Source organism: Somniosus microcephalus, chromosome 19 (genome assembly GCF_052327205.1).
Source record: "Somniosus microcephalus isolate GS21.2 chromosome 19, FLI_Smic_1.0, whole genome shotgun sequence".
Lineage (NCBI taxonomy): Eukaryota > Metazoa > Chordata > Chondrichthyes > Squaliformes > Somniosidae > Somniosus > Somniosus microcephalus.
This window is the reverse complement of record NC_141005.1, coordinates 41,635,494-41,650,010: the sequence shown is the minus strand read 5'-3', so window position 1 is coordinate 41,650,010 and position 14,517 is coordinate 41,635,494. Positions and strand designations below refer to the sequence as shown.

The 14,517-nt window shown below is 43.5% G+C and overlaps 1 protein-coding gene across 5 annotated transcripts in view; it reads left to right on the top strand.

Annotated features, from left to right (window-relative positions):
- glt1d1 (glycosyltransferase 1 domain containing 1) overlaps window positions 1-14,517 on the top strand; it is an 81,698-nt gene that overhangs the window by 49,487 nt on the left and 17,694 nt on the right. For all 5 annotated transcript variants that reach the window (XM_085961689.1, XM_085961686.1, XM_085961690.1 and 2 more), the window contains 2 exons: window positions 3,043-3,163; window positions 3,640-3,738. In XM_085961689.1, coding sequence (XP_085817815.1) covers window positions 3,043-3,163; window positions 3,640-3,738 — 220 coding nt within the window. The remainder of the gene's footprint in view (window positions 1-3,042; window positions 3,164-3,639; window positions 3,739-14,517) is intronic.

Here is a 14,517-nt window from a genome sequence, read left to right as displayed (position 1 = left end):
TGTCTCGGAGGGAGCGGTCCCTACAGAATGCTGAAAGGGGAGGGGAGGGGAAGATGCGTTTGGTGGTGGGATCGCGGAAATGGCGGAGGATGATCCGTTGAATGTGGAGGCTGGTGGGGTGAAAGGTGAGGACAAGGGAAACCCTATCGTGGTTCCGGGAGGGCGGAGCAGGGGTGAGGGCTTAAGTGCGGGTGATAGAACGGACCCGGTCGAGGGCCGTGTCAACCACGGTAGAGGGGAATCCTCGGTTGAGGAAAAAGGAAGACATGTCGGAAGCACTGGTGTGGAAGGTGGCATCGTCGGAGCAGATGCGGCGGAGGCGGGGAAACTGGGAGAATGGAATAGAGTCCTTACAGGAGGCGGGGTGGGAGGAAGTGTAGTCCAGGTAGCTATGGGAGTCAGTGGGCTTGTAGTGAATGTTGGTCAATAACCTATCCCCAGAGATGGAGACGGAGAAGTCGAGGAAGGGAAGGGAAGAGTCAGAGATGGACCATGTGAAGGTGAGGGAAGGGTGGAAATTGGAGGCAAAGTGAATGAAGTTGTCTAGTTCAGGGCGAGAGCAGGAAACGGCACCGATACAGTCATCAATGTACCGGAAAAAGAGGTGAGGGAGGAGACCCGAGTAGGACTGGAACAAAGAGTGTTCCACATATCCCACGAAAAGGCAGGCATAGCTAGGACCCATGCGGGTACCCAAAGCAACGCCTTTTAATTTGGAGGAAATGAGTGGAGTCAAAGGAGAAGTTGTTCAATGTGAGAACAAGTTCAGCCAGGCGGAGGAGGGTGGTGGTGGATGGGGACTGGTCGGGCCTCTGTTCAAGGAAGAAGCGGAGCACCCTCAGGCCATCCTGGTGGGGGATGGAGGTGCAGAGGGATTGTACGTCCATGGTAAAAAGGAGGCGGTTGGGGCCAGGAAACTGGAAACTGTTAAAGTGGCGGAGGGCGTCCGAAGAGTCACGGATGTAGGTGGGAAGAGATTGGACAAGGGGAGCAAAGATAAAGTTGAGATAGGAAGAGATAAGTTCCGTGGGGCAAGAACAGGATGAAACAATGGGTCTACCAGGGCAGTCCTGTTTGTGGATCTTGGGAAGGAGGTAGAAGCGGGCTGTGCGGGGTTGGGGAACTATGAGGTTGGTGGCCGTGGGGGGAAGATCTCCAGAGGAGATGAGGTCAGTGACGGTCTTGGAAATGGTGGCTTGATGTTCGGTAGTGGGGTCATGGTTCAGGTGGAGGTAGAAGGAGGTGTCGGAGAGTTGGCGTTCAGCTTCCGCTAGGTAGAGGTCGGTTTCCTAGGTAGAGGTTGTTTCATTTCCTGCCTTTTCTCTCAGTTCTGTAGAAGGGTTTCAACCTGAAACGTTGGCTCTGTTTCTCTCTCCACGGATGTTGCCTGGCCTGCTGAGTTTTTCCAGCATTTTCTGTTGTTATTTCCATTACTATAATCCTCTGCTTCCCTGAAACATTTGCTCTTTATTATTGACTCTAAACTTGGATTTCAGTTTTTTTTTAACACTCTTTTTGAAGATATAAGCCCAGTATTTGTCATTTACTTGATTTATGGAATGATTTGTGCTTTTTGCAGCTTATACGGGAATATATCATACACTTTCATGTATTGAATTAACAATTTTGAAAGTTTCTACAATTGAAATCACTAGTGCCTCGGTGATATTGTCCTCTGGGAGTTGGTTTGGATCCAGCCATGTCTAATGGAGTAAAAGCCTCTCTGCAGGCTTTATGGATCCTATGCATGTTGAGTTGGAGCAGCCTGAACCCAATCCCTAATAGGCATGGCCTAATGGCATTAAATTGTAAAATGGAGAAATTCACACTGATGCAGTAAGTTTCTCTCCAAGGCTGGAGTTCAAGTGAGCAGAGTAGAAAGAGTTTTACTCTACTTCTTGCCTATGCTATACCTGTCCCTCTAAGATGTGCGCGGCCGCGCAGTAATCAGCAAGGTCCAGCGCAAGCTGCTCACCGGCTTTTACATTGGAAATACCGCGAATACGCATAAATTTAAAGGAACCGCGCATTGAAAGAAACAGGCCGCGCAGAACATAGTGCAGCCTACAGGGAACATTGCCTGGGAGTACTTAATAAAATGGGTATATTAGCCTGTATTTTCCGATCCCTGCGGGTGTGTACGAGCTGTGTACACATCCGTAGGGACATCGGAAATGCCGGTTTCAGGCATGCGAAGCGCATGCGCTGAAAACTGACATTTCCTATCTTGACAGATCGGATGCCTGCCCTGGAGAAGGGCCTCTGCGGGTGGAGAGTTCCGCTTTCTGCAGAACCTCCGCCCGCTGAAATCACTGAAAAATCTTACGCCTGGTAAAAGGCGTAAGGCCTGCTTTTACCAGCATAAGAGTTTTAAAAAGTTTTTTTTTTAATTTCACTCATTTATAATTTGAAAATACTTTTAAAAAAGGTAAGTTTATTTTTAGCCCCGTAAAAAACTTTAATTTTTTTCAAAAATTAAATTTTTGTTAAAAATTTAATGTAATTTTAACTCATTTTTAAAACATGATGGTTTTTTTTAAATTTATTTAATGTTTTGATGTCTTTTTTCAGTGATCCCCATTCATACTTTTAACAGGTCTATCTGTCAAAAATATGAAGGGGAATCCCTTCTCCCATTGGCTCGCCTGGCCCACGTGATCCCAGGGACGCTTGCGAACCGCATGCGCCCCTGCCCTGGGATACCTGGGCCCTGCGCATTTCGTTGTGGAGAGGCCCAGGACGTCGGGAGCCCCCCGGTAAGGGCATAGATTTTTTTCCGATCGGAGGCATCCACACGCAGGAAGCCTCCAGTCGAAAATTACCGGCCATCTTTCATGATCCAGCAGTGACATTCCTCAACTTAATGAATTGAAGGGCACAAAAATTCATTCCAAATTTCAAGAAAACCAGAAAAAGTAATGAAAGCACAAAATTGAAGTTAATTGATTTTTTAAATGTTTTGCTAGCATGCAATATTTGCATTCAGCTACAGTGTATGATTTTATGAGGACCACAGCTGACCATTTTTCTGTTATTTTGTAGTGCTTATGGGGTCTATCTAGTTCCAGAGAAACCCCAGGAAGAATTGCACGCTGCCATGAGGGATTCGTTTGCTGTAGTAAACAGTTCGATCTCTGAAGGAATGTCTTCTACAATTCTAGAGGTTCTATACTTTCCCAAGCATCTGAATTTTTTTTAGAAACAATTACGTTTTCAAAATTTGTTACAATTCCACTAACTCAGATGATTTAGTTCTTTAACCTTTCAATTATAACATCAGCAGCTGTGAGTTCTAGGGTTACCTGTGACTTGAATCTCATGTGGGAGGCGATAAGCTACATTTTTAGAGCTAAATGGCTTCGTTGTATAGAAGGGAGCAGGAACAATCAGTGTTTTGACTGTCCCAACTCAAGTCGCACATTTAGATGTCTGGCTGTGGTAAAATATCAATAGTGATCACAAAGAAATTCACAGACCAACTTCTCACCAAGAAGACAGTGTGTTGTGACTTGCAGTCTGTAAGGGGTGAAATTGGCAAGAATTCAAATGAAATTTACAGTTTATTTTGACTTTACAGTTTTGCTTGCTGAGATAAATGACGCAAGTTTTCTTTTTTTCTGGCTGGGGGGCTGCTTTTAGGCGATGGACCTTAATGTTCCAGTGCTGGCGAGGAATATATCTGGAAACAGAGCAATAGTAAAACACGAAAATACAGGACTTCTCTTTTTTGATCCGCCGGTGAGTAATGAACAATTTAAATTGGACAAGAAGAATTTTATGCTCTGATTATAGTGCCACAGCAGGGTCAAATTGGCTCAGAAATCATCCACAATCCAACCTTTAGTTTCTAATGCAATCCATCTGAGTCATATGAGCCAAATCAGTACCAAATTAAAGGTTGGTTTCACACACTGGTGCTATGTGATGGGGCCTGTAGGAGCTAGTATGCACTTGGTGATGCATCCCTTCTCAAAGTCTGTTCTTGCAGTCATGCTTGCATTTTTTAAAAATTATAATATCATTTTGCCCCCCCAAAAAATGACCTTGAGATTGTGCAGTAAAACTGTGGCAGTTTCACCATTCTACCTTTTATAGATTTCATGTACTGAATCCAGATTATGGCACCAGCTCTCTGTAACTGTGATATTAGTATTTCAGCTAATTCACATAAAGTATTAGACAGTTTTATCTTATCGAGGTGTAGTTGAGAGACCAAGGAGCTCCAAAGAATTTGGGAGAAATACATAAAGCTTTCAGTATTAAGTATTGCATGATGTGCACAGTAATAGGAATCAGATTATTTTGCTGAAAGGTTCTGGATGATGACTACGCAGATGAGTGAATACTGACAAAATTGCTCTTTCTTAAATAAACATCCCCTGATTAAATGTTTTGTTTTGTATTACTTAAATGTTCTATTAATCCAAGTCACTCTTGTGCTAGTTTATCAGTTACATTTCACAATACAGTTATTATGGTGGGAATTTTGCCTACCTGGGCGGGTCCGGAGTGGGCGGTGTCCGTGGGGGGTCACGACCCCGCTGCTGGCTCCATCCCACTGTTGAAAATGAACTTACCTTAATGGGGTCTGTTAAGCCCGCCCAGTGCATTACCCGGCCCAATTAGATGGAGCGGGTCTGGTGACGTCATTTATGATGCGTTTTCAGCCGGGATATTTAAAGGGACTATGGCCACATTAGATTTGAAGTTTAATCTAACATAGTGTTGTCAGTGTGCTACAGCATTGGAGTGCTGCAAACACTGACAGTGACAGCACAGAGGCAGAGGGCTGCACCCAAGTTCTCCCATGACTCCCTCCATATGCTGGTTGCAGATCGCAGAGGAGGTCACAAGCAGGGATGTGGTCAGGAGGACCTGGGTGCAGTGCCGCAAACATTTCAATGATCTCATTAGATCAGGAAACGTTAATACAAAGCCACACTCAACTTCATCCTACTGTGCCTCTCATCACATCCCCATCACTCTGCCTTCCCTACCCTACTCCTGCACATCCTTACTCACACCAACATACCTTGCACCTCCACCCATCCCTCTCTATCTACATTATCACATCCCCATCTCACTAGTCACCCCTCACACTCACCCTCATCCTAGTGCAATCATACCAACTAACAACACACGAGGGTAGCCACTTGGATGTTTTATCCAATGTTTATGTAAAGTTTCTGTTAATGTGGTGTCAAATATAAAAATCTTTATTTTCAACGCTTTCCGGTCTTGGACAGATCTGTGCGCACCTTTGGAAGTGCCTTAGTGAGTTGCAGTGAATGGTGAGACATATTGGTACCCCCCGCAATGGTGGTGAGTGTGAAAGGGATGGCTTGGTTATTGTAGAGATGTTTTATGGTGTTGGTGTAGGGTGGTGCCAACCTGACGCACCTTGTGGCAGCCAAATAGGTGTAGAGCGTAAAGTGAAGTAAATCTGGCCATGATGTGGCCATCCCTGGCCTCCCGGGCAACAGTGTGCTCAGGTGCTGGTGCCCTCTGACGTGTGCAGCATCAGGTGATTGCGGAGAAGGTTGGTGGCGGTGGTGCTGCTGGTGTTGGGGCTCATCATGGTCAGATTCTGAGGACCAAGGTGAGACAGTATAAACGGCACCCATGCTGATGGAATAAATGGCAGGTGAAGTAGAGTCGACAGAAGCACTCTGTCAGTGGTGAGAGAGGTTGGAGACTTTGCTGGAAAGACTAGCAGCCTGCAGAATCTGTGCTGGAAATGGACTGAGCAACAGCTTCTGCCTGAGGAAAGTGATCATCTGTCAGGTGGGAGCTTTTACTGTACATTTGATGCTGTCAAGTAATCAGCTAGAGCAATGGCCACTGAAATCCCACCTCAGGTTCACAGACGTGGTTCCCGAGCTGTGTGAATCCTGTGGCCATGCAGGGAAATTTAAAAAGTAAGTGGAAAAAGACCTGTAAACTAGCTGATAATGATTTCAATTGGGTCACCTGCCAGTGCCGGTTGGGTCGGCTCCACTATGACAGACGATCCTGAGGGAATGGCGCGTAGGGGAGGGATGACAGCTGGTTCCTGACCCGCTGTCAAAAATAACAACTTTTCCATCCAACCCGCCACCGATTGCGTCCACTACTACCCTGGAAAATTCCGGCCTAAATCTTCAGATGCATTTACACTAAAAGTAGTTTTGGCTTCGTACCTGCGCTAAACTTGTGCTGTAAATGGTTGTTAAGGCCTGAATTGGCTCTGCAATGAAACAGAGTGAAACTCGCTCCTCCAGAGAATCTCACTCCACTTTGCTCTGGTCAGACCTTGACTCCAGATTCAAGCTGCATTTACACAATTACTGCAGTGGCGGTGCAAAGCCAAACAACTTTGTGTCGGCTCTACAGTTATGATGTAAACCGCCTTTAATTGTACTAGCCTACAGCATTAGAGAACATAAGAATGTACAAGACTACACAATCCTCATTATATCCTCAGATTATTAACAAGAAAGTTTTACCAACCAGTGCACTGGATTTACAGTTTTGGTGTGTGCCAATGTTGTATGCAAGGTTTGCTCTTCTCCTGATTCCTTTACACTAGTGTATAAACTCTCTTGTAATTAAGTCTAGCTGCATTGTTCGCTCTTGTTCCATATGAGAGCTTAACTTTTGACTATACAGCACTTCCAAAAATACATTTATTTTGCTGTTAAATACTATCCAGGGCGGCCAACGAGGTAACTGAGTGCTCATATGTTTGTATATAAGCACAAAGACAAAGGGGTAAATTTTGACTGTAGGCTGATTTTGTGCGGCCAGTGGGCAGTGATCGAGCTGGCCGTCTGATCACATGCGCAGAAGGCCTGGTCGATTTTGACAGCCTGGCCACATTAGCTTATCGTTGGCGAGCTGCCCATGTGTTTGTAGTGGTGACAGGTAGCCTCTTTAATTGGTGAGCGGGATTTCCGCCTTTGCTGGCAAGTATTCAAAGGGTACTGTGAAGACTGCTGTGCTTTCACTCAGCAAATTGTGGCTGGTGCAGGGATTTTTTAAGCAGCTGCACAGAATGTCAAAGGTGAGATCCTCAAGGATGAGCGACACAGCGGTGGAGATCCTGGTGAAGCAGAGGAGGGCACAAAGGCAGTTCCTCTTGCTTTTTGATGGCACCAGGGTCCACCCTCCAGAAGAAGCGATGGTGGAGTGGTGCAGTATCTAGCTGTCATGACAACTGCTGGGGAACAGGGCACATACCTGCATTATTCTCTGCACACCAACTGTACATTAAGGGAACAGTACCCTTTTCTGTTAAGGAATACATCTGGGACATTTGGAGGTGCCCTGATGGCTGCCTGTACTTGTGGAAACCCTGCAATTGGGGAAATCCTACAGCTCTATCCTGTTGACTAAGGACATCCATGGGGTAGTTGATGTAATCATTTGCCATTCAGCCTTTCGAACCTGTTCCACCATTCAGTGAGACCATGGCTAATCTGTATCTTAACTCCATAACCATTTATACCCTTGTCTAGCAGAAATCTATCGATCTCGGATTTAAAATGATTAATTGAGCTAACAGCTACTGGGTTTTGTGGGCGAGAGTTCCACACTCCTATCAACCTTTGTGTGTAAAAGTGTTTCTAAACTTCTCTCCTGAATGGCCTGGTTCTGATTTTAAGGTTATGTCCCCTTATCCTAGACACCCCCACCAGCGGAAAAAGTTTCTCTCTATCTACCCAATCAATTTCTTTCAAAATCCTAAAAACCTCAATCAAATCACCCCTTGACCTTCTATATTCCAGGGAATACAAGCCTAGTTTATGTAATCTCTCATAATCTAACCCTTGGAGCCCTGGCAACATTCTGCTGAATCTGCTCTGCATTCCTTCCAAGGCCCACTTCTACAATGTGCTTCTTCTGTACAGCGAGACTGCTCTGCATCTTGGGCAGGATACATTTTGTAAATTACTTACCTGGATCTCGAGTTCTATTTTAATGTAGGATTACATGATTTCCCTAGTACACTAAATATTGAACAAGACCTTATTGCTTTTCCTGAATTACAGTAGAGCCTTGTTTTAACAGGAAAAAAATCAGTTGAGTGACTTTTTAACTTTGAGTAAGACATACTAGTTTCATTATTTTCCCCTCCAAGGAAGAGTCAGTCAGGATTGTCTTTCTAAGTGGATGAATTATTTACAGACATGTAGGTTTCTTGCAAACTTTTTCTGGTGTAATTGCAGAAATGTATCATTACAATTTGAAAAATGAGATAAAAGAATATGGAATTTTTGTCAACTAAGTTTATTGAGGGAGCCCTGGAAAAAGCCCATTTAAAACGTGATAATTTACAGCACCACATTAAATTTTTCAGCACTGTTGCACACTCTGAAATTCATTGTTTTCTGAAGTCATTGATTATGCATGGTCGTGCTTGTGTAGATTGCACAGAAATCCAGTTGCACATTAAAGTGATGGAGAATTTGGTGGATCGATTCATTCTCTCTCTCTCTCTCTCTCTCTCTCTCTCTCTCTCTACCCTCCCATTCCTTACTTGGTACTTTGGACTACCTTTATTTTAGTCTAAATAAAGTTGAAGAAGATGTAGTTAACCCTGACCATAACATGATACAGGTATTTGGAAACTGGGCTAAAAGGACATTTTCTAAGAAGCTAAGTACCAGTGTGCTGCACCACAGGTTAATGTGTTTAACTAATATTTAATGCCTATTGAGCTTCCACTCAAAAAATCACCAGGATAGATACATTTATGGAGAGTAGCATTGGCAGAGGCCTAGGAGTAGGTTGCCTGCCTATATTAATTGAGGCAAGCTATGGGAGGGTTTTCAAAAGAGAGAGAAAGAAAACGATATATTATTCCTAATTTGTTCAACCTCAGTATAAAAATATTGTCATCCCCCAGGGGAAGGACACGACTAAATATAATGTTGCACCCACTATAGGCGATCTGTCCCCCAGATCGGAAAAACATCTGATTTGTCATTTAATAGCTTTTTGTCTTGTTGAAACAGCTTTAAACAGTTTTAACAGTTGAAATCCTCTCCTATGGTCACCGAACCTGTAGAGAGAAGTTCCTCCAGTTGTTTTTTAATGGAGTTTCTTTAGTTTAGTTTCACACTGTTCTTTTTACTAGTGCCATTTTCAGTGCTGCCAGCTGCAGCCTACTTCAATAAGTCTGTCCCCTTTTGACTATCATTACAGCTGCTTGGGGAAGGTCTACTCCTACAGAGAAAATGTTAAAACAACTGGAATATGAGGTTAACAGAAGTATTGGGTGAGGAGATTTTATCTTCATGAAATGCTGCAGATTGGCCTCTTACCAAGCACATTGGATGCACACTGTTTGATTGTTGTAGCACCCAGATTTGTTCTGTGGCCAGGAACCATTGAGGGTTGATAATAGATAATATTGGCCTGGTGGCAAAGTCACTATAACAATAGGCATCCGAGACCCAGGACTGCTGACCAGGGTGTCGTTAAGACACTCAAATGGGCTGTCCACTGAGAGTTGATCAATTCAGTTCTTGCCAAAGAAACCTATTGAAAGGTAGACAAATAAGAAATTACTGAAACATAATCTGAAATAAAAACAGAAAATGCTGGAAATACTCAGCAGGTCAGGCAGCATCTGTGGAGCGAGAAACAGAGTTAATGTTTCAGGTCGTTGCCCTTTCGTCAGAACTGGAAAAAGTTAGAGATGTAACAAATTTTAAGCAAGTGCAAAGGCAGGGAAAGGAGAGGAAGGGGAGGAAAGAACAAAAGGGAAGGTCTGTGAAAGGGTGGAAAGCAGGAGCGATTAAATGACAAAATGGACGATGGTGCAAGGCTAAAGGTGGTGGTAATGGAACAAGTAAAGAAACAAAAGATGGGTCTAGAGGAGCTGTAAATGGGAATAGCAGAATCATTACCAGCACCTGCTGTCTGAAAAATGGGAGCAGTGGTTATGATCTGCAATTGTTGAACTCCATGTGGAGTCCAGAAGATTAAAATGCCTAATCAAAAGATGAGGTGCTGTTCCTCGAGCTTCCGTTGGGCTTCATTAGAACAGTGTAAGAGGCCACGGTCAGAGTGGGAGTGGGAAGAAGAATTAAAACTAGGGGGCATAGTCTAAAAATTAGAGCCAGACCTTTCAGGAGTGAAATTAGGAAACACTTCTACACACAAAGGATGATAGAAGTTTGGAACTCTCTTCCGCAAACGGCAATTGATGCTAGATCAGATCTGAGATTGATAGATTTTTGTTAACCAAAGGTATTAAGGGATATGGGGCAAAGGTGGGTATATGGAGTTAGGTCACAGATCATTAAATGGCAGAACAGGCTCAAGGTGCTAAATGGCCTACTCCTGTTCCTATGTTCCTAAAATGGCAAGCGACTCGAAGCTTAGGGTCACACTTGTAGACTGAACAGAGGTGTTCAGCAAAGCGATCACCCAATCTGCATTTGGTCTCCCCAATGTAGAGGAAACCGCATCGTGAAACAGTATACTAAATTGAAAGAAGTACAAGTAAATCGCTGTTTCACCTGGAAGGAGTGTTTGGGGCCCTGGAGAGTAGGAAGGGAGGAGGTGAAAGTTGCATCGCCTGCGTTTGCACGGGTAGGTGCCTTGAGAAGGGGAGCTGGTGTTGGGGGTGATTTAAGAGTGGACCAGGATGTCGCAGAGGGAATGGTGCCTTCGGAATGCTGAAAGGGGGAGTTGAAGATGTGTTTGGTTGTTGGCTGACGATAGTTGTTCATCGTGCTGGAGGTGGTGGACTTGGCAGCAAATGATCTGTTGAATATGGAAGCTGGTGGGATGTGGAAGGTGAGGACAAGGAGAACCTTATTGTTGTCCTGGGAGGGAGGGGAAGCGATGAGAACAGAAGTGCGGGAAATAGGACGGACATGGTCAAGGGTCCTGTCAACCATGGTGGCGGGGAATCCTCAGTTGAGGAAAAAAGAAGACCTGGCGTGGAAGGTGGCATCGTCAGAACAGATGCGACGACGACGGAGAAACCGAGAGAATGGAATAGAGTCCTTGCAGGAAGTGGGGTGGGTGGAAGTGCGTATTGGTTGACAGCCTATCCCAGAAATGGAGATGGAGAAGTTGAGGAAGGGAAGGGAAGAGTCGGAGATAGACCATGTGAAGGTGAGGGAGGGATGGAAATTGGAAGCAAAGTTAATGAAATTCTCCAGTGTGAGAGCAGGAAGTGACAACGAACAGTCATCAATCTACCAAAAAAGAGGTGAGAGGGAGGGGTCCTGTGTAGAACTGGAACAAAGAATGTTACACGTATCCCACGAATAGACAGGAATAGCTAGAGCCATATGGGTTCCCATAGCACACCTTTTATTTGGAGGAAGTGAATGGAGTCAAAGGAGAAGTTGTTCAATGTAACAAGTTCAACCTGAAATTTTGGTCCTGATTGTTGGTGTCCTTAGATGGCTAGTAAATTGTCAACTGATGCCACACTCGTCACTTCAGTCCACTGGGGTGTGATATGCTGAAAATGTTATTGAAGCTTCAGATGCTGGTGGATCAGGGACTCCATCCAAATAATTGTGTTGCAACTATTTCTACCTAACACCAAGTCTTGCAGATCTAGCAGTGCAGGAATGCCCTATGGCTGGAACAGGGCCTTTCATTCCTCAGGCTGTCCTTGTTTGAAACATGAATTTGGTTCTGACCAAGTTAATATCAGAACCTTTTGAACACATGGGTCTCTGTGATCTTAAATTCCTTTCAGTGAAGACGGTTAGTTACTAGCCTTCATGTCAGTACAGAGAGTTAGTGAACTACAAATGTTCGTAATGAACAAATCTTATCTGAGGAAGGACGTTCTTGCCATGGAGGGAGTGCAGCGAAGATTCACCAGGCTGATACCTGGGATGGCAGGAATGACGTATGAGGAGAGATTGTGTCGATTGTGCTTATACTCACTGGAGTTTAGAAGATTGAGAGGGGATCTCATCGAAACCTATAAAATTCTGTCAGACCTGGACAGACTAGATGCAGGAAGGATGTTTCCGATGGCCGGGGAGTCCAGAACCAGGGGTCATAGTCTAAGGATAAGGGGTAAGCCATTTAGGACTGAAATGAGGAGGAATTTCTTCACCCAGAGAGTGGTGAACCTGTGGAATTCTCTGCCACAGAAGGCAGTGGAGGCCAGTTCATTAAATATATTCAAGAAGGAGTTGGATATATTTCTTGAGGCTAAAGGGATCCAGGGGTATGGGGAGAAGGCAGGGACAGGGTACTGAGTTTGGATGATCAGCCATGATCTCATTGAATGGCGGAGCAGGCTTGAGGGGCCGAATGGCCTACTCCTGCTCCTATCTTCTATGTTTCTATGTTTCTTATCTTGGCATGTGGATATGGCAGTTGGCAAGCTACGTTTTCCTTTTTGCCCAATACTGCGACTAAGTTCCTCCTATCTCCGGAAGTGAAAGTGCTGCATTTTGAACAATTGCCTCATCTTTCTACATTTCACAGAAGTGGCACTTAGTTCATGTACTGCTTTATGTAATCAAGAATTTGCTTTACCTGCTGCTATATTTTCCAATCCAGCTGGATATTTTTGAGTAAATGCTTACATGGTGAGATAAGAGTTACTGCCCTTGACATCAAGGCAGCATTTGGCCGAGTGTGGCACCATGGAGCACCAGTAAAATTGAAGTGCTTTACATCGAATGAATTACATTTCTGTAAACTTGGCAGCCATTTTTTGCATAGCAAAGTCACACAAACAGTAATTAGATGACAAACCAGTTAATCTGTTTTTGATGGATTAGTTGAAAGAGAACTCCTTGCTCTTCTTTGAACAGTGCCTTGAGGTTTTTAACGTCCACTTGAAGCAGCAGAACAGGTAGATGGGCTGTTGACTTGATGAGGCATCTGAAGGATGACATCTCCAGCAATGCAGCATTCCCTCAGAGGTGTCAGCCTTTGAGGAAGTTTAAATTCTCACTTGAGTGCATAATCTAGGCTAACAAATTGTACAATTCTATCCTCCAAATGCAGTAGAAGAGTTTTAAGTGTTAATTAGGCGAGAGGAACATAGGAGATTGTTTAAGTTAACGCTGTTGACAATCATCCCACCAACCTAGGCTGAATTTGAACCCAGGTCATAGAATCATACAGCACAGAAGGAGGCCATTGGAAAGAGTTGTCCAATTAGTCCTAGAGGTGAAAGGTCAGTATCTTACCCCACTGCATCTAAGTCCTAAGTAAAATTCTAAGAAGAAGCAATCTTGTGCTTCAATTTTTAAACTATTTTGTCTGGTGCACATGTTGTATTTTTTGAAAAGTACATATAGGTCAAGATGCTTTTGCTTATCCCATAAAGAAAATGGGACAGTGGAGTCTTGATAAGCCTGGGTTCTTCAGCCTTGAAAGGAGACTTCTGAGAGAGGTTCTTGTAGAAAGATAAAGATCCTTCATGGGATAGAGAAATTAAGTCCAAAACAATAAGACATGTCAGGGCAGCAGGACAAGGAGACACAGAGTGAAATGATGGCAGACATCAGGCAGTATTTCTTTATATGGAGGATGATCAACAGCTGGATTAGTTGCCAGAAAGATTGGCTGAGGCCAGGGCACTGAACTTATTTAAGAAACAACTAGACACTAAGTAGGATTGACATTATGCAAGAAGAGTTGATATTCTGGAAGGATGCTATCAAATGGACAGAAAAGCCTGCTTCATACAAACTTACCTTGTACAATTTATCACTGAATCTTTTGCTAAGATATCATTTGTGGTCAAAGATGGTTGTCATGCAGAGGTTCGGAAAGAATCGATCTTTTTTAGAGGTAAGCACATAAAGCAAAGATCACGCAGTTCTTCTGTAAACTCTCGAGAGATGAGCTGTTCATTTTCCAAGTTGCATGCATCAGAAATCACCAGGTGATTACAAGAGATCAGTGCCTTCTCAGTTAACCTTAGCTTTCATGTTGAATTGTGTGAAACAGTCGATTAATTGCTGTCAAATGAAAATTACTGAGTTGTTCAAATTTGCTGAGAAATATTTGTATTTCCCCACCTTACTACAAAGAAGTTGCAGTGTTATACATGGTTAAAATAGACACCCAGATGTACATTATTTCACACAAACTTGAAGTGATACAGTATAAATAATAAATGTTACCCTGGAGACTCTAATCTAGTGTCTGGTTCAGATGGCTAATCTAACCGCCCACACTGGGCTTTGCTCTTTAAGTACATGACCTCATTTGAACTCCTGCAATTGTAATCACTTCCAGATTTCAATTATTTTCTATTTATAATCTGTGCATATGCCAGTGCATTGTAGTATCTGGTAATTATTGTGTAGAAATAGTGGGGGCAATTAACTAACAGATAAAGGATGAGTTAAATAATGAATCCTGAGCTATTTTAAATAGAGGAATACAAGAACACTAATGACTAAATGCTGTAGCCAAAACAAAAATGCTCAATTTTGTTTTTCATATTTGTAAATGGAGTTTAATATAGCAGTATATAACATGTATAACATTTGGATTAAATAAATATGCAACTTGATCTTATGTTAA